Source organism: Puntigrus tetrazona, chromosome 11 (assembly GCF_018831695.1).
Source record: "Puntigrus tetrazona isolate hp1 chromosome 11, ASM1883169v1, whole genome shotgun sequence".
In the NCBI taxonomy this organism is placed as follows: domain Eukaryota; kingdom Metazoa; phylum Chordata; class Actinopteri; order Cypriniformes; family Cyprinidae; genus Puntigrus; species Puntigrus tetrazona.
In genome coordinates this window covers 20201434-20221079 of record NC_056709.1, presented here as the reverse complement: position 1 = coordinate 20221079, position 19646 = coordinate 20201434, and the positions used below count along the sequence as shown (strand labels likewise).

The following is a 19646-nucleotide window of genomic DNA, read 5'->3' as shown; positions in this document are numbered from 1 at the left end:
TTATTTATTGACCTTCAAATTGTTCCAAATCGTTTATGCTGTTTTTTTCCCTTGATTAAAAACTTGATAGATAGATAGATAGATAGATAGATAGATAGATAGATAGATAGATAGATAGATAGATAAAATCTTGACCCATATTGTTGGCTATTGCTATAAATATACCCATGCTACTTATGACTAGTTTTGTGGTCCAGGATCACGTGTATGTTTTGTCTTTTTTTGTTTGCTTGTTTAAAGTCATGGTCATTCTGGAAAGAGTTAAATTCAAATGGTTTACTTTCATTTTCACAGAAAACAAATTGCATGTGGGTTGTCACAACATGAGGGTGAGTAAACGATGACCGATTGTTCTGTTTGGGTGAACTGTTCCTTTAACGTCAGGTATTAAATGCTGTTACATAAATGTAAAAACATTTTAATGCACAGTCTCATGCCACACTGAGCACAATACTCAATAGCATAGTCCTGAGAGAAAGCTTTGTCAGCACCCCTTTTCCACCAGTGTGCATCGATCCATTTGGGTGAGTCTTAACAATCAATACTCACCGCAGACTCCATCGTTAATTAGACGCAGGTACTTTTCCCCACCTCTGCTCTTTTATTTTATTACCTCTGCTTTCCTCTCTCTTGCTCTCTCCTCTTTCTCTGTGCTATGAGATCACACTCTGTGAAGACAGGAAGCCCTAGGCAGCTCTTGGCAGTTCGAAAATGTAACCTTAGCTTTGAAGAACATGAAGGAAAGTAGTGGGAAACTCCCTGTATCAGTTCCCATGATGCCTCCCCCTAAGGACAGCAACTCACAGCGATTTTTATTAGCTGCTCTTGGATCACCCGCACTTTTTTTCGCTGCAAAAAATACAGCATTTGTTGTGTTTTCCTTTAGAAATATTGAAACTTTCTTAGAACAAAGTTTAAGTTTCCCATCCTTCTTTTCTGTCTTTTGTACCTAAAAGCCCCAAGCTTTTATTTCCCAAGCTTGAAAGAAAACACGTTCCTTTCAACTTATAAAAGACTGTTTTGAAGAGAATGTTTTTCATTATTTTCTTTCTTCTAGTTGTTTTTTCTTGTTTTAGACATTATTTTCACTTAAAGGAAGGTATTTTGTTGATTCACCATTAACTTCCGTCGTAGGAATTACTATGGAAGTCAAAGGTGACCAAAACAGCCTGGTTACAAACTTTCTTCAAAATATCTCCCTTTGTATTCGCCAGAAAAAAGAAATTCATGCAGGTTTGGAACTACTCGAGAGTAAGTACATGATGACAGAATTGTAATTTTTACTAATAAACTAATAAAGCTAATAAAGCGCTGTGCTTATGTTGTTGTGTTGCGGCTTGTTTTCATTGTATTGAGCTAATTATATTATGTTGCGACCATAAAATATTAAGCAGCAATGCTGAGCTGATATTAATATTTATAATAAGAAATGCTTCTTAAGGAGCAAATCAGCATATTGATGAAAGATTATGAAAATTCAGCTTCATTATCACCGCTCTTACATTTAAATTAATTAAATGAAACTTTAATACAATGTACTTCACGCTATGAATATTTTAATTGTATCTTATCCCAATGATCTAAGTGCATATTTATAATAATAAATATAAATAATAAAATTATTTGTATGTGCAATATATTGTCTAGAAGCTTTGCTTTCGTAATGTATTTCTTAAATTATTTTGAAATGTAAATTACTATGTGAAAACAAAAATTTGAATTAAAATAATAACATTTACGAAGTTAAATGTTTGTATATACGTGTCAGAGCCATATATATATATATATGGCTCTGACATTCTCAATGCAGATGAGTCATTTCATGTGAGTGTGAACATGTGTGTGCGATCCGAGGACTGCTGTTGCTAGGAAAACAGCTGAAACACCACATTTCTCTTTCTCGCATCTCCAAGAAAACAAATCCATTTTAAAACGACCACGAGTGACGTAAAGCAATGCCATGTCGTTATTAAAAATACATTTTGCCTATGAAGTCATGCATTATATGTGTGTGTATATGTGCATTCTGTGAACAAACATTAGGGGGCCATTCGCTCCATCTTTATTGTGGTAATGTTGCTGTTGTGAGCATCCTAAAACAGCCAATGATCAAGTTTCAGCGCATCGCTTTGTGGTTCGCTGTGCGTTGCTGCCACTGCAAGCTCATTGGAGGCAACGCTCAAGTCTAATTATTCATCCCACATCTCTCCCTCTTTCCCTCCAACCCCCTCTCGCCTTTCTTCCCACTCATCCTCTGGCAAGCGTGCTGGCGGTGAGGATGTGGTCGCTGCGATGTGGCGATTGTGATGATGCTCGCCGCCACCATCTTGGCTGTACTGAGGTCAGAGGCGGGGCTTAGGATTGCATCATCTCGTAGCAGCGATAGAGAGAATGAAAACACGCGCTTGCGTATCGTTTAAATGCACAGGCACGTACACACACGTTCCATTCATCATAATCCTCCATCTACTTTTTTTTTTTTTACAAACTGCCTATAGAATGACGTCACAGATGCAAAATTTGTACTCCCCTTATGGTTTAACGAAGGTCCATGAGCCAACGAGATTGTAGGAAGCTCCCTGCTCTCCTTTGTGCTGTAAATATGCTTTTTTCAGACCTGTCTAAAGATGGCAGGGAGATGAGAAGCTTAAGAGTGCTGTGCCACGCATCTCGTTTCTCTCTCTATGGCAGGGGAGCGAGAGACTGTCAGGTCTAATGCTGGATTTTCCTCTCAGCTAAAACCTGAGAACCTGTCAGTGTGCTGAACACCAGCAGCCAGAACACGCTGGGTCCTTTTACAGGAGCACTGTAGATCTGACATCGTGAAATACCAGCGGTGATCTTCAGGGTTAACTTGTCAAATGTGTAGTTGGGTGTGTTTTAAATGTCTTAAGCTCTCAAATCTGTAATAAATGCTCAAATCCGACATACACTGTTGAAATACAGTAAGGTCACTATGTCTGATATCACTCTGTGTTGCATTTTTGTCTTTTAATGCAATGAATTTCATTAAAAATGTTATTATCAGCCTGACACCCCAGAAGCCACCTATCATTTTAGTGAAAAGTATATTCACTTTAGGGTTTATTTTAAGCACTTTTTTTGCTTTAATGACAGCAGAATGTGTGCTGCATAAACTTTTGTGTTAAACAAATTTAATATCTGATTTAAGATATGCATATTTAAGATGCAAGAAAAGTCTAAAGAGTTGACAGCCAATGTCACAAAGCAAAAGTATGCAGTCTTGACTAAAATTGATTATTAGTATTATTGATAAAGTAAAATAAAATCTTTTAAGAAAAATTCTTTAATCTTTAAATTTAAAACCATTATATCTAATATATTTATTTTAGATATATTTAAATATTTTTAATATTTCTTTTTTAAATGTATTTTAGAATGGGTTTTTTTTTTAATTCTGTATTTAAACATTTTCAGCATTTTAAAACATATTCTGAGTATTTTCAAATAATACTTCCCATATTTTATAATAATAATTGATAGTAATATTTTCCATATTTTAATGATTCTTCATTTTCTTAAATTTTAAAGTGGATCTCACCCCACAGTATTGCCTTCCTTTCCATTTTCAAATTCTAGTGTTGACAGCGAAGACTATTTTATGACTCATAATTCACAAAAATAACACTCCGGTTTCCATCTTGCCAGTTTAAACGAGCACACATTATAATTCATAACCGTAATCATAACTCCACCCCACACAAAACATGAACCACATATTGTCTGTGGTGTTCCCACATGATCTCTGAGTGGGTGCTCTTAATGGAGACAGCTCTCATACGAATCATTTGAGTCCCGCAAGCACAGATGACAAACTGGCTCTCTGGCTGACCTTCACTCCTTCACCGCAAGGACGCTTTTAATTTGAGTGCGCAGCTCTCTGTACTAAGCGCAGCATAGGAGGATGTTTTTTAACAGCACAAACGCAGCAGGTAAATTGTTAGCAAATGGAAGTGCTGTTTTGACTCACCATGCCACGTGTCGTTCTGTAAAGCAAATACCAGATTAAAGACTTATATTGTACGTTGTATACCAGCTCTTTGTCTTACTGTTAAATGCATGCATGCTCTTCAAGGTTTAAGAAGGGATACTGCCTGAGAAACAAATAATGGTGTCTTTTACAGATTAGCAGGAAAACAAATACTTTCTGGGAAGTCTATAGGTTTAGTTCAGATATTCAATAGAAATATTCATAACTCAGAGGAGGGGATATCGATATGTTGATAATCTCCTCAGGAGGGCAGGTAATCTGCTTCCAACTGTTTGTATGTGTTGCTGTCACGGTGGGGGCAATGCATGGTGACCATCTGGTGAGACCACTTATAATTGAGGACCACAGATAGATGAACTGGGACGTCTGCCGTTTGCTTTCAGTGGATTTGACTGTTCTGACACACCTCGTGTAAGACTGACCTCAGCAGATGCCCCTAATTTCTTATTGATCTTACGTTTGATGTACACTGTGGGTGACATATTAAATAATAATCTTTCCACAGACACTAAGGTTTCTGTTTATCTCATCTAATCACTCTGCACAGAAACAGTTCAAAACTATGACATAACTATTCAAGTGGTGCTTGACTGTATAAAACTGACTGCCACAATGCTAGAGTGCTGTGGGTGGTTGCCACTGTGTAAAGTGGTTGCTAGGGTATCCAGGGAAATGTAACGGGGTTGCTATGTATTTGATTAATGGTTGATGGGGGTTCTGAGTGTTTGGGATGGTAGCTAGATGTTTGCTAGGATATTTTGGATGGTTTCTAGGGTGGAAAGTGGTCGTTAGGCTGCTCTAGGTGGTTGCTAGGGTGATGAATAGTAGCTAGATGCCTGCTTGGGTGGTTACTAGGGTTACTACGTTTTCTAGGTGGTTGCTAGGGTGATGGGTAGGCGATTGATTCCTGGTAGGGTGTTCTGGATAGTTGCTAGGGTGCAAAGTGCTAGGGTAGCCAGGATAACCATGGGAATGTGATGGGGTTGATATGTGGTTGATAAGTGGTTGGTGTTCTGGATGATGTCTAGGGTCACCTGGTGGTTGCCAGGGTGTTCAAACGGGTTTGCTGGGTGGTTGTTAAGGGATTTTGGTCAATGATAGGGTGTTGTAGGTGGTTGCTTAGTGCATGCTAGGGTGTTTAAATAATGCTGGCTGTATAATTTGTTTGAATGTTTTTTTTAGAGTGACTGCAAGGGGTTGCCAGAGTGTACTTTGAGGATGCTAGCTGGCAGGTAGCATGTTTTGGGTGAATGGTAGGTCTCCAGGGGGTTGATAGGTGGCTTCTGGGGTGTTTTTATGGTTAATAGGTGACTGTTTGCTAGGGTTAAATACGTGGAATTTTTCTGGTCTCTACATGATGTGACCCACCCTGACTGTAAATCCACAGGATTTAATTTTTGTTTTGTGTGAAGTATCATTTGTGCTGAGTTACAAGCCAAAGATGAGTGCTTGGGGTTATGGGTCTCTCACATTAATAGTGCTACCTCATTTCCAATTAAATAGTTTTTTCTGTAGTTACCTCTCACTCAAAGATAAGCAACTGAGTCATTAGAGTGCTGGAAAATGGTCGGATATATGTCCATAGACATAATTAAAGTCGATCTGACATGAATATATATGACAGAGTGACATTTTAATACGCCTGACTCTGACTTAGTGCTTTTAATGCTGAGCTTGTCTCTGTGTGAGATACAGATCTAATTATTTCTGTGGGCGTGATGTGTGCGTCTCTGGGTAAGGTTTGACAAGGGGCTGGTGCAAATGCAAAGCCATATACCTGAGCGGGTAACATCTTTTGTTTTTAGCCTCAGCCACTCCCCTTCAACACAGCCAAAGCTGTCATGGACATCCCAGAGGAGTTCCGGTCATGACTCCTCCTCGGTTAGGCTTTGGGGGGGTAGCCTCTACATCTCGATCTGATTTGTGATACGAGGCCCCACGTGTGTGAGGAAGAGAGAGAGAGCGAGTCGGACGAAACCAGCAACCAAATAAGCTGAGCCGAGCAGATCTAGAAGGCAAGAGAGCCAGAATGAGATATAGAGGTTGAGCCAGTGAGGGAGAAAGAGAGAGAGTGTGTGAAGCTGGCTGGCAACAGCACACATGCTCAAGGAGAGAAAAGAGGACAGCAATTATTGTATCCAACACCCTACAGCTTTTGCTGCTGTTGCTGTTGGCGTCACAAACCTGCTCTTCTCTCCACCTGGCCTCATCCCACTGACTTATATGATTGATCCGGGGGAAAATGCTGAAGTTCCGCGCGGACCGGCGAGTGAGGTAGGTAAGGCAGGATGTTGGGAGCGAGTCAGACAGCGGTGTGAAGGGAAACTCTGAGCTGGAGGTCAGGCAGGACTGCAATGCAGTGCCGGCTTTCCCATGGACTATTGAGGTTTAGTCGTGTGAAGTTTGCGTTGCCTCGTATGTGTCCTTCCTGGATTCCAGTGTGGATACCTTTTATATGCTCTGTTCCGGTGCTGCTAAATCATTTCTTGCGCGCTAACTCTAGCATTGATTAGTGGTCATATTAGCCACGTTTATGAGCGGATGAATGTCTATGTAGGTTTATAGGTTACACACGAGCGAGCGTGATCAGTTGCAGGACCACATCAGAGCGTGCACACGTGCGCTCACGCACCTCAACCTGATTTCGGTGGCTAGGCTGTTGTGCTAGATTTATCCTCTAGTGTTTTATGGAGTGCTGGGCTCTGTTATGTGTACCTTTTTGGTGTCGAGAGGTAGATGCCTTCAGCATGAGTGTATTCTTGGCTTGTGTTTCTTGTCACCAACCTATCAGGCCGCATGTGCGTGTTGTGAGTCTGTGTATACTGAGACTGCACAGATTTTGAGTTCTGCTTGTGGTGTCTTTAAGTGGTTGATGCCAAGAATTTGGCATGTTGTTTGAGCACACTTCTATGGCCCACTTATACACTGAAGAGGTGAGTCTGCTGTATGTAGGAATAACAATAAACTGAAGAGCGCAAGATAAATACAAGGATCTCAGGTTTAGTGTCTTTACAGGAAATCAAAAAATGTTTAACCGAGGGTCATTTTTAGCTATTGGTTAATGCATTGATTTGGGATAGTCAGGATCTGAGAATCTAAAAGGGTTAAGTTTCTTACTTGCATATTTAAAAGGACAAATATGTGACTCGTACACACATGGAATATTTGCCTCATAAATTTGCTAGTACTGTTGGCTAGGTTTTTAACCTTTTCTCTGCTAATGAAATTAAACAGAGCATGAACGTTTATGCAACTGTACATGAATATTTCAAGGAGGAAGAATTGTTTAGTTTAAGATTGTTAACCAATTGCTGCAACATGCTAGCACCTTGACAGTATAGATGTGTAGCTGAAATGGTAGCTAGCAACTGCAAAAACTGATAAAATGTACTTAATGTTATTATGGATGAAAACACCTCCTGTAGATAATGTTGTCCGGGACAAAAAACATGTTATGGACAGAAAATGCCTCCGTGAATGCATCATTTATACTTTTGAATCAAGTTAGAATAAAAGTTGTAACCCCAGGATTAGCATAGTGTGAAAAGCCTTATAAAGGTCATTGGGTCATGTTAGCTTAGTAATCATATCTGGTTTTAATAGATTAGTTTTAGGTCACATTAACAATACTGCACTAGTCAAAGGAAAAACTGCTTCCTGAAGCAAAACAAGTCTAAAATTATATTTTATGGCCTGCATCTCTTCTAAATGCTAGTTTTGATGTTTGTGCATCCATATTTCTCTGGGTTAAACGGATCAACCAAACCCTCAAAAAAAAATAAAAAATAACAAACTGAGAAAATGTAGTTGCTTGCTTGCCTCTTGTAAAATCGATAGCCAGGAAAGTGACACGCAGCAATGAAAACACTTGTAGGATTTACACCCCAGAGACGAGTTACAAGTGTACATCCACAGGGAGTACACACGAGCCGAGGTCAGAGAAAGTGTGACAGGAAGTTGAACTCCAGGCTTCAGGCGTTGTATATGGACAAAAGATATGTTTTCTCTGAATACAGTCAATATAATAGGTGTACATGAACTCTGACATGTTCTTGTTGATATTTTGGTGTTAAGCGCTAAGCTGTCCACACTTAACACGCTCTTTCACAAGAGCTGACAGCCATTAATTTCCACAGCAGTTGTCTCATCTGGGCTTACTAAGAAAGTGGCCATGTATTGATCTGATCTGATGTTGTAATGCTGAATTATTAATAAAGAAGGGATGTGCCCGCTGTGAAACAGGTTTGAAGCCACGAGAGCAAGTTGTGGAGCATCTTAAACGAATGGAAAATTATTTTCAGCTGCTGTTGGCTTGATATTCTTCTAGACAGTTTTTTTAGAAGGACTGTTGTGAATTGATTTGTGCTTGTCAGTGAAAATCCTAAGTGGCTTTTATTTTTGTTTCAGTCAAAATGACCCTAACGGAACAGCTGGACACCAGCAAGTGATCCAGACGCACCTGGAGGAGAACGGACCTTTGAAACCCTTACTGTGAGTGATCTTTTGTTATTCATTTGTAAATAAGCTGCTAGTTTTATACTGCTTTTTCTTAATCTGTGACATGTTGAATAAGAGCTTATCATAAGAAGCATTTCAGCTTTTATGCATGCTTATTTATTTCTGAAAACAAGCTCAACAAGGGTCTTCCTTCAAAATTTACTACAATTTTATTCATAAAAACTAAGGTTGATGTCTAAAGGAAGAACCTTTAACATCAATGAAAGCTTTTCATCCCATAAAAGATTCTAGTACAAAAGGGTTCTTTATAAAATGTTCTTCACACTAAGAAAAAAATGTGCTTAGGTTGTTTGAGAAATCTAATTGTTCTTCTGTAGCTTCACTGCAAAAAACACCTTTATTTTTAAGAGTGTGTTCCTTTAATGCAAATAGTTCATGAACCATAATCATGTTAGTCAGGGTATATGACTTTTTTTTTTAAACAGTGGCATTTTTAAAACAAGATTAATAAATGAATAGTTTAAAGTAGTTTAATAGTTTAAAAGTCACTGAAAAATTCTAAAGACTTTTACATTGTTACAGAAAATACTGTTTCTATTAAATGCTTTTTTGTATTGTTTTTTGCATTATATTCATCAGAAGAATCCAAAAAAGCAGCATGACTATCTTCAACACAGATTTTAAAAAAATAAAGCTTCTTGAGGAACAAATCTGCATATTAGAATGATTTCTGAAAGGTCGTGTGACTCTGAAAACTGTAATGGCTTCTGAGAATTCAGCGTGAAACGTAATTGTATTTGGACAGGGAATTAGTTTACTTGCTGCTAAACACGTGGTTTTCTCAACGGTCACTGTCATTCATGTCGGTGGAAATCATCAACTGACTTCCGTCTCTTTGTTACTGCAAATGTCAGTGTGAATACCTGTGAAGAGAACAGTTACCTGTCAGACCAGCCCTGTTTTGTCTGCCTTTTTGTATGCAATAGTCACTACACAGTAATTGCACACTTGCAAAAACATAAATATATACAAACAAACAGCACTGTCAGGATAAATAACACTGAAAGCCTTTTATTAATTACTCTTAAACTACGTCATATAACATGCTGAGGATAAACATGTCAGGATTTCCCCGATTTCCTCTATAAATTTGCTAAAACATTCCTCCTGGACAAAGAAAGTGCACTTACAGTACTTCTCTCAAGAACCCAATCTCCTCTGGATCAATATAATATTGAGTCGAGAGCCAATAGCGCATTAATAAGGGGCAACGCCATTAAACCGAGATGCTTCCAGGATTTAATTTTATTAATTTCCTGATACAACGCAGGAAGCTGCTGAAACACAGCAGTTTGCAGCGATGGCTAAATAAAGAATAGATAATTAGCACAAAGATGTTTCTGGTGTGGGTATAACATCCTAATGTACTAATTGTTATTGTTGTGTGCATGTTCCTGCTTTGCGCTAACGATTGTGTGTGTTTTTATGTCCTCATTTGATCCGTGCGTTCTTGCTCCGTTCCATATGTGTTTATGTGATGTTCTTTGCTTCAGAGACTCATAATGATTCTCGTATGGCTATAAACTGACTGCGGATGGTAGCAAGCCTTCCAAGATGGAAGCTTTAGCCTCTGGGCTTCTCTGGGGGATTGTTAATTCATCTGTCTTGCTGGTCGAAGGCTGCCGAAGAGGGCCTGGGCGTCCCAGTAAGGAGATCAATACGATTGAGCTGGGAATGCAGGCTTGCATCCACCGACAAGCTCTTTCTCTTTCCTTCTCTCTTCGCCACTCCAATCACATTCTTTGTGAACCATCGGCCTGTTTTTAAACTGCAACCTCAGGGGTGCGGCCTTGCGACGGTGCCAGTTGGGAATAAAAATAGCTGCGCCCCGAATGCCTGTGTCTTTCCTTCCCATAATCCCTCAGTTTTTCAGCAGTTTGAGCTCACTATATTGGTTTGAAAATGATTTCTCTGCTTTGGTGTGTTATACGCAGGCAGATGAGAAGTTTGTTACGGTATCAGAGGCTGGGATGGCTCAGTTGCTTTGTTTGTGTGCTCACAGGAGATCTGATTCGGAAATGAACGGCAAGGCGGGTGGCAGGGGGCCCGTGAACAAAGTCAGTGAAGCAAACAGCAACGCCAACAATCTCAGCATGGTTTCTGAGATGCCCCCGGACTCCCAGAACTACACAGGGGTCAGTACAGCTGCTGTAGATAAACTCGCAGACAGTATTTATTATTCATTTTTAATTTAGTTTTTACTATTACTGTTCATGTACTTATTCATATTTTTATTACTATTAAATATGCATTTGTAAATAAAATATTTCTCCTGTATTCATTAGTATTATTTAATGGACCGCAGCTAACATAAACTACCAATGAACAATGATTTTTTTAGAAACTATCGTTATTTTGTTAATTTTGTTATAACTAACAAGTAAATACTCTATACTTTATTATAATTCATATTTAATATTAATTTTAAAATAAAATAATTGTATTTGTTAATTTTATTAAATTTTATTTATTTTAATTTTATTGACCTGTATTGTTTTGTACAAATTAATAAATTAAAAATACAACCTTTTTTCTTGACAAACTATATATATGCATTTATTTTATTATTTTAGGCTATATTACATTATAATATTTAGTGCTGTCAAATAATTACTCACAATTAAACACATCCAAAATAAAAGTTTTTGTTTTCGTAATGTATGCATGTGTACTGTGTATATTTATTATGTATATATAAATGCAAATACAGGCATGTATATATTTTGGAAATATTTACATGTGTACATACATTTATATATTTATAATCTTATTTTATATTATATATCAATATAATATAACATAATTTTTGTCCAAAATATAAACATGCATGTGTTTGTTTTTATATGTATATATATATATATATATATACATATATTTCTGTTGTCTTATGTTTATTTCCATTTTAGTGCTATTTTTACCTTTTTTTTAAGTTACCACAGCAACAAATTTCATTAAAAAAAACAAAAAAAAACTGTATACTTTTACTAGATGTCAGCTGTATTTGAATCAATCAAATCTATAAAAAATGTCTTTATTTAACAATAATAACTCTGGTGTTGCTGTGGTGGATGTCTGTCCTCTGTATTTCATTCTTTCTGTCATCACCCAGAATGTGTGTGTGTGTGTGTTTACTGTTAGTGTTATTATGTAAACACTCCTCCATGACTCTCCCACCAGGGCACGCGCACACCCAAGAGAGCCGCCACGTTTGGGAAGCGCTCCAACTCCATGCGGCGCAACCCCAATGCTGAGGTGGCCCGGCAGGGTTGGCTTCACAAACAGGTACTATTGCTCATCCTTAAACCTCACCATCATCCACACAAACAAAAACACTCCCACAGCCCAAAGCCATAGCTTCATAATCCGTACTTAAGCCACTCTCTTTCCGAACCGTCTAGGCACTTAGATGTAGTTTCAAGGCCTTGATTTTTTTTTCTCTTCTTCTTCTCATTTTGTTTAATGTAGGCAAGCAGTGGTATGAAACAGTGGAACAAGCGCTGGTTCGTGCTGACAGATCGATGTCTTTTCTACTATAAAGGTAAGTTGTCTCTGTAAATGCGGGTTTGTGCAGACATTTAGCGAATATCCCAGAGCTCAAAAGCTGTATGTATTTAATGTACTTTTTCTAAACCGGTTTGTTCTGGAAAAATTTTGAATTTACCCCATGGCATTACTTCAGCACACAGGCTGTGTTCTGCCAATAGCGGAGAAGAGAAGTATAAAAGTAGATCTATAATGACAGTCTAGCACAAGCACACATCCTCTGTGAAGGCCTTAGGAAACTATTATCTGTGCTATGTCAATGAAAAATGTACTGAGGTATTATGAAGCACTTGTTTTGAAGAGTTAATACTGCAATACCGTTCAAAGGATTGGGATCAATATGCTTTTATTCAGCAATATATCTTTTTTATGCACATTTTGGAATATTGCTTAAAAAAACGACGAATTGAAACACCAAGATGCACGTTAATTCTGAAAATGATTGAGTGCTTATTGTTTCAAGTGCAAGTAGTTTATCATATATGAAAATCATTATATTTAATAGTGGTTTCGCCTACATTTTTTGTGATATTTAGTTCCGCTTTAGCTATTGTTACTAAAGATGTAGATTACTGATATGTATGGTTGCACAGAAATATTAACAGGCACAATGTTTTTAAAAATTAGAAAGTGTTTCTATAGCAGCATATCAACATATGTGACCCTGGACCACAAAACCAGTCAATTTCTCCAAATTAAGATGTATGCATCATATGAAAGCTGAACAAATAAGCTTTACATTGCTGTGTTTCTTAGAGTTGAACAATATTTGACCAATAGACAGCTATTTGAAAATCTGGAATCTGAGGATGCAAAAAAAAGCTAAATAAGTTAAACTTTTGAATGTTAGTGTATATACTGGATATGAATACTTAGAAAACATCATGACATAGCCGCACCCTTTTTTTTACGTTGCGCATAAGTAGTTTATTATTAGTGCCTAGAATTGAGAATTTGATGTTTAGACATGTTTTGTCATGTCTGTATTTTTGTCATGAACTTTGTGATGTTGTCTTGACAGCCGTACAGGCTGATGAGCTTTACAGTACATAAACCTGAAGCATCCAACTTTGTGGTTCCCTTTCACCCGAGGCATAGACAAGACATCAGTAATTACATTTGATTTGCTTTGGGATAATTACATGTTTTTACATGACATTTCAATGTGCATATATTCAGCTTGTTATTGGAAAGAATTTAATGAGGCCTAGCTGGATTCCTAAGGAGTGTGTAATGTGAGAGATCTAAGAAAAAAAAAATTATGGCAAGACTATGGTCAAATTAGATGTGTTTGAGATATAGCACAAGTTCTAATAAACCCTGAATTCCCTGACAACTGTTAAAAAAATGATGTTAAATTATTTAGTTCGTAGGTATCCTTAATTTGACATTCGCTTAAGCTGTCGTTTAAGTTTTGAATGTAATTTTCTGCTGTTTATCTGGCCGATGGAAGACATACATTTTTTTTTTGCAATTCAATTTGGTGCGAAAATGACGCACATCTTAAAGTGTGAAGCGAATTAGTAGTGAATTGTTCAAACAATACTGAAACGCATCCATCACACGCTCTCCGAAAGCGACGTCTGCGTGACGGGAATATACATCCGTCTCCTTTAGACCAGCCGTGAAGGTCAGTCACAGCTCATGCATAGAGAATCATCATCCAGAGGCATTGTGGGAAAGAGGAGGGTGATAAGACAGTTGGTATGCAGCTTGTCCAGATGTTCCTACATGTTCTTCTCAATCACCGATGTGAGGGGTTTAACCCTTTCAGAGCTGGTTTATATCCAACATCATGTCCATCATGTCCATCATGTTTTATTTCTAAAATGTAACGATTAATACTAATAATGAATCGGTTGTACTGATTTTATTTACATTTTATATATAATTTTAAAAACATGCAGGTTATGTAATAGTTAATGCCATCAAGAAACACCCTGAGGGCAAGGTCAAAATTGACAAAGCAGGGTGTTATTGTTATATCACCCTACTAATAATTCCCGCAGAAGATGAATTCCTTGAGGAGAAGAATGGGATTTCTATTTTGGGTTTGCAAGATACTGAAGCACTTCAAACCTCTCTGTCACCAAAGCCCCGCCTACGCTCTGGTGGATAAATTTAGACTCTATAAGCAGATAGCATGCTCTCAGAGATGAGACCGGGCATGTCAGCATATGAAAGGTTGCCCCGCAGGTGTGAATGATGCATGTCCAGCACATGTCCTCTTCCCTGCAGCCGCAGCCAGTTTCAACAGCAGCACACTAGTTCACTGGTTTTCAGTGGATTCCTTTCTATCCTTCTTCTTCAAGCTTGTTTAGCTTGAATATTTTCCTCCTGCACTCTCTGCAAAAAAGAGTCTTGTTTTCAACTACAGTCTTATGTGTAATTGGCTTATATACATTTAAAGGGGTCATCGGATGCAAAATTAACTTTACAAGTTGTTTGAACATAAATATGTGGCGCACACATTCTGTAATGAATCTTTTCTTTTCCATTCTTTTCTGAATCTTTGCAAAACGCCCTTGCTATTAATGTGCTAGTTAGCCAGTTTCACAGCTGAAGTTTACAGTCTGCTCCTCACTCCGCTGAAGAGCATTTAAAGCAGCATGGACGAGAACTGTTTGCCAAAAACAGCTGATTTTGGCAGGGTAAAGAAATTGTTTTTTACACTACCATTGAGAAATTTTAACCAAAGTATGTTGTAGACTTTTCAATAAGACCCTAAAAATGATAGCAACTAGCATTCGATGACCCCTTTAAACAAAATTGTGTAACAGAGCTTGTTTTCAGATAATATTTGAATTAGTAACTTTTTTTAGTTTTAAGCAGCTCATTTTAAAAATTAATTTGCATGTTTTTTTTCAGTCATTGTAATTGAAAAAAAGAATTACAGCATCCTTTCGTCTGTTATGTTCAATGTTATATTCTCCCATTTCTTTCTTTCTTTCTTTCTTTCTTTCTTTCTTTCTTTCTTTCTTTCTTTCTTTCAGCATATATTGAGTCCCTAGTTACTAAAAAGGAACACTGTACTTTATCTTTGTGTCCTCTTTTCTCTGCTGCAGTTCTTTAAATGATTTAAAATTCACATACTTTACCATCTGGGAATATCAGTTGCTAATTTATCTTCATATTTGCTAAAGAAGGTGTAACTAGTCTATCATTTAGAAGACTATAAATCAAAACATAGCAAGTTATGTAATCACAAGGTTTTGTTTTTTTATTATGTAATCTTCTGACAATACTCTTGTCGGCGATTCATTGTGCATTGTTTAAAAAGCAAACAACATTGATGGCACTACTATTCAATCATGTAGTTTTGGTTTTAGATCTACTGACTGTATTTTGGTCTGTTTATGCGTGTGCACCTGACCATAGTTGACAGCGATACTCTCTGAGGTAATGCAGATATGAGAAACTGTGCTCTCAGTTTCTCCAAACGTCTCCAAACATGTCAGGCTTCCTGTAAAACTCACTCTTCACTTGCTCTCGGTGTTGATTTTAGCATGTTCTCAGTTTTCAGAGACGGGATTCTTGTTCCTGTGTATCTGTTGTCTTTGCATGCCATATCAGACACAAACCTGTTTTGTGAGATTGTGACTGCCAGTCACCCATGTAAAAACAGTGAGCACTTAATGCCTCTTTAGATTATGAGCCAAAATGAATTTTAATGACAAATTGTTTTAAATGTTAATATGCTGCATGTTTGTTGTTGCCAAATGGTTTTGCTTTCCAGTACAAAACAAAAATAGTTTACCATTTTTACCATGCAATGAAAATGCATCATGATTATTAACATAATAAAAAGTCATAATTTACTCACTCTTTTGTCACATGGAACACAAAAAGATGTTTTCATAAATTTTCTCCAAATGATGTTAGTCATTTCTATCCATTGTTGTTTTGGACCCTATTTACTTTCGTTCTGTCATCTGTCATTACGAAATATCTTCTTTTGTTGTCTGCACAAAAAAATACGTCCCATAGGATTGTAACAAACAACGGTGTGTGAATTATAATGATTAGCATTTTTGGATGAACTTTAATCTCTTTGAACCAGTTCCATGCCAAACAAAAACTACAGCTAGACCAACACATCTGAAGATGTTTTTACAATATCTTTAACCAAAAAAATGCTTTGAAGATCACTCGTTTCCTTGAAGACCTGCTCATTCCCATGTGGATTCTTCCAGGACTGTGTTACAAACCATGGCTTCCTTCTTTGAACTATTACCTTACTGCCTTCATGCAAGCTTCTCCCTTTGGCAGGACTCCCATGCATTTGATCTTAGGTTTTCTGAAGGGAGTGTAGACGTCCTCCCCGTTCTGCTCGGATACGCATGTCATGAGGTTTGTTTGGGTATAGAAAAAAAGGTGTGAAAGCTGTTGTTTCTTCCATAAAGCATATGGAGGATAAAGATGTCAACACACCAACATCCCTAAGCCTTGTATGTGGATACTGCACATTTATGTGGCTTGAGGATTGATCATGTTAGCAAATCCTTCATTCTCATTGGTCTCATTAATGCTTATTTGTTGTGTAAATTTGAGAGCCATTAGAGCTCCATTACCCTATCACATTAGATCATAAAATGTTCCCAGCTTGGGCTGCAATTTAGTCATAAACTAGAAGAACATCTGTGCATGCGTCTACCCTGAGGAGAAGGTCTACAGTAATGGTTCTTGGCTGGATCAAGCTTTTTGTGTGCAGCAAAGCAGGTTTAATTATATCGGTGAGTGCAGCAAGCAAGGCCTGTGGGGCTACGGCTGCATGATTCAACCCTGTTGACTTTGCCCACGTCTTTCTGGCTAATTACTTCACACTGCTTCTCCATTACGCTCATATTCTGAAGGCAACATCAAAACACATACTCGTTTCCAAAGACTAGTGAGCTGCCGGTGGAGGGAGCATTTTAAGGCTTTAAAGGAGCACTCCTGACATCCTTCACAGTGAAGATTATATATATACATATATATATATATATATATATTGTGACGGGAGGAGCCAACGACAGACACAGTGGGCGTGGCGTCAGGCCTCGGAGAGGCTTTTTTTTTATTAACAAAATAATAATACAAAATAAAGTGTCCAGGGGAAAAGTGTCCAAATAAAAGGGGGATCTGGTGTCCTCGTCGTGCTGCGGGTAAAGTACAGGTTTAGGCCGTGTTCCGGGGGGGGAAGGGTCCAGGTAAGGGGCGGAGTCCGGCGGTCACACGCGCTCCCCTTTTCGGTCCGGGGCGCGAGGGGCAGCAGCTTCTTCCGCGTCATCTCCGTCTCGTCTTTGCTCCGGGCGGCAGAGTGGGATGAGCTATGTGTTCTCGGACGGCGGGGTGAGGTCCATCGCGCACCCTTCCTGGACCCACGAGGACACCAGCGTGCATGCACGGGGGAAGAGACCGGTCTCCCGAGGAGAGGCGCGTTTGGTACTTAACGGCGACGGTAACGAGGCTAACTCACTTCAGGTGTGCCTCGTCACACGCCGCCAGACCTGAACAATAATACCCCCCTCCTCTCGAACACACCCACTCCCGTCGGGAGCCTGGTGAAGGCGGCGAATAAAGGCGGGGTGATGGTGACGATAAAGAGGAGGGGCAGCCGACTCATCAATATATATATATATATATATATATATATATATATATATATATATATATATATATATATATATATAATTTTTTTTTTATATTATTTTTACCTATATTCATCTAAAATGTTTCACTGGTTACACAAAAATAAATAATCAAAACGATAATAAGATTTTCAAATCATCATGTGATACTGAGGACTGGAGTAATGGCTGCTGAAAATTTGGCTTGAAAAAGTGCTAACAAGTACAGGTTTGAGTATCCCATCAAACATAATGCCATCCCACTTATATTGTAATGCGTTTTGCAACCACTGCATGCAAAGATCATTGTACATTCATAAATACAACTGCATACACTGAATAAAATTATAATATTAATAGGAGTCACTGTTGGTTGCATAACAAACACACTCCAGGAACACCAGGAAGTTTCTTTCCTTCCTCGATTGAATGGCTCACTGGGATGAGAGGGTCACTTATTTAAAAATCACAATCAGCAACACTCCACGGCTGGCTGTATCCCATACTGCCCTTAATATCTTGGCGACGACACTGTGTTTGGAGGCGCAACACCCTACGTCCTCTTATCACCCCGGATCCTTCTACCCGACTGTGCTGTGCAAAAGAGTTTGAGAATGTGTGACAGAGCAATTTAATGCCTCAATTGGTATTCTGAACACAGGGAGACGATGAAAAATGGCCCGCTGTTGTAGTCGCAGCAGATATCAGAGGCATATGCCAAGTACGAGGAAGAGAGGGTAACAGGAAAAAAAAAGAAACTTAGATGAAATGATTGGTAAATGTAAAAATAGATTCTGGGTTATGAAGTTTCTCAGTAACAGATCTTGTTTCCCTCTGAAACACCAGTTTCATAGGATGCAGAAATATTACTGAATTTTTGTGACCAAAAAGGTCAATTATCAATAGCGATATGTTGGCCAACCCATTTCGAAATTTGAAAGATTGCAGGGATTCCGATTAAAAAAAAAAAATTGATTCATTTTGCATAAAAAAAGTTGAACAGGTAAATGTGGCTGCAGCTTTTTTCATGGTTACATAATAAAATGTGAAATAATTACATTATAAAATAAGGGTTTTCCGCTTGCTGTGTTTAGAAATGTTCCACGTTTTGTTGACATGCACCTGTTTTTATGGCGTGAGTTATTGTGTGTGTGATTGATATGTTGGCCTGTATTTTATGCAACAGTTCTTCTGTAAAATGAAAATGTTAAATCTTGGGCAGGGTTCAGATTAAATCTGTATTTTTACCTTGACTTCCAGTGAAGACAATCCTTTAAAAGATCATGTCAAACGTTTGATTCAGAAAAATGTTTCTGGTTTATCATTATTTAAATGTTATACTTAAAACAAGAGAAAGAATGAAGTTAATTCTAGATTTATTTCCCAAAACCTGTCTAATTATCTTCAGGCAGACTGATCTTGTTTTACTTTTTTTTTTTACTGGAAATAATAATGAAATAAATAATGTAAATATAAAGAATAATAATCATAATAATGAAAATGCTGTGAATGAATAAGGTTAGATTTTATGCAGACAGATAGTCTGGAACCACATTTCAGGGATTGGGTGACTAACCAAAATAAATAACAAATCAGTCATTTACGGCACATATGCGTCAACCACAAATCTAAATATTGTGAGTGACATATTTTGTCAATGCCTGTAGTGATTACAGCCCTGATAGGCAGGTTGAGATAGTGCTTTTATTACCTTCCTTTATGCATTGTTCATGTTTTCAAGCGTATTTTGTTGTGGGGAAAATAGAAGTGAGTTTCCATGTCGATATGTTTCTTACATGGGATTGTTTTACCTAGGCTTTTGTTGACAGAATAATAGGCTCTGATTGGTTGTTCAGAGCAGGTACAGCTGGTCGAGAGCCAGAATTCCTGCAGCACTGAGTCACTGAGGGATGATAGCTATCTTTTCTCTGTCTCTCTCTCTCTCTCTCTCTCTCTCGCTCTAC

At 38.0% G+C, this 19646-nt stretch overlaps 1 protein-coding gene across 11 annotated transcripts in view; it reads left to right on the top strand.

Annotated features, from left to right (window-relative positions):
- plekha6 (pleckstrin homology domain containing, family A member 6) overlaps positions 1 to 19646 on the top strand; it is an 81055-nt gene that overhangs the window by 33037 nt on the left and 28372 nt on the right. For 10 of the 11 annotated variants that reach the window (XM_043252129.1, XM_043252121.1, XM_043252118.1 and 7 more), the window contains 4 exons: positions 8420 to 8503; positions 10533 to 10665; positions 11708 to 11812; positions 11996 to 12068. In XM_043252129.1, coding sequence (XP_043108064.1) covers positions 10549 to 10665; positions 11708 to 11812; positions 11996 to 12068 — 295 coding nt within the window. In that variant the 5' untranslated portion in view covers positions 8420 to 8503; positions 10533 to 10548. Of the gene's footprint in view, positions 1 to 6239; positions 6287 to 8419; positions 8504 to 10532; positions 10666 to 11707; positions 11813 to 11995; positions 12069 to 19646 lie in introns of those variants that run through there. The other variant, XM_043252126.1, reaches the window with a different exon arrangement.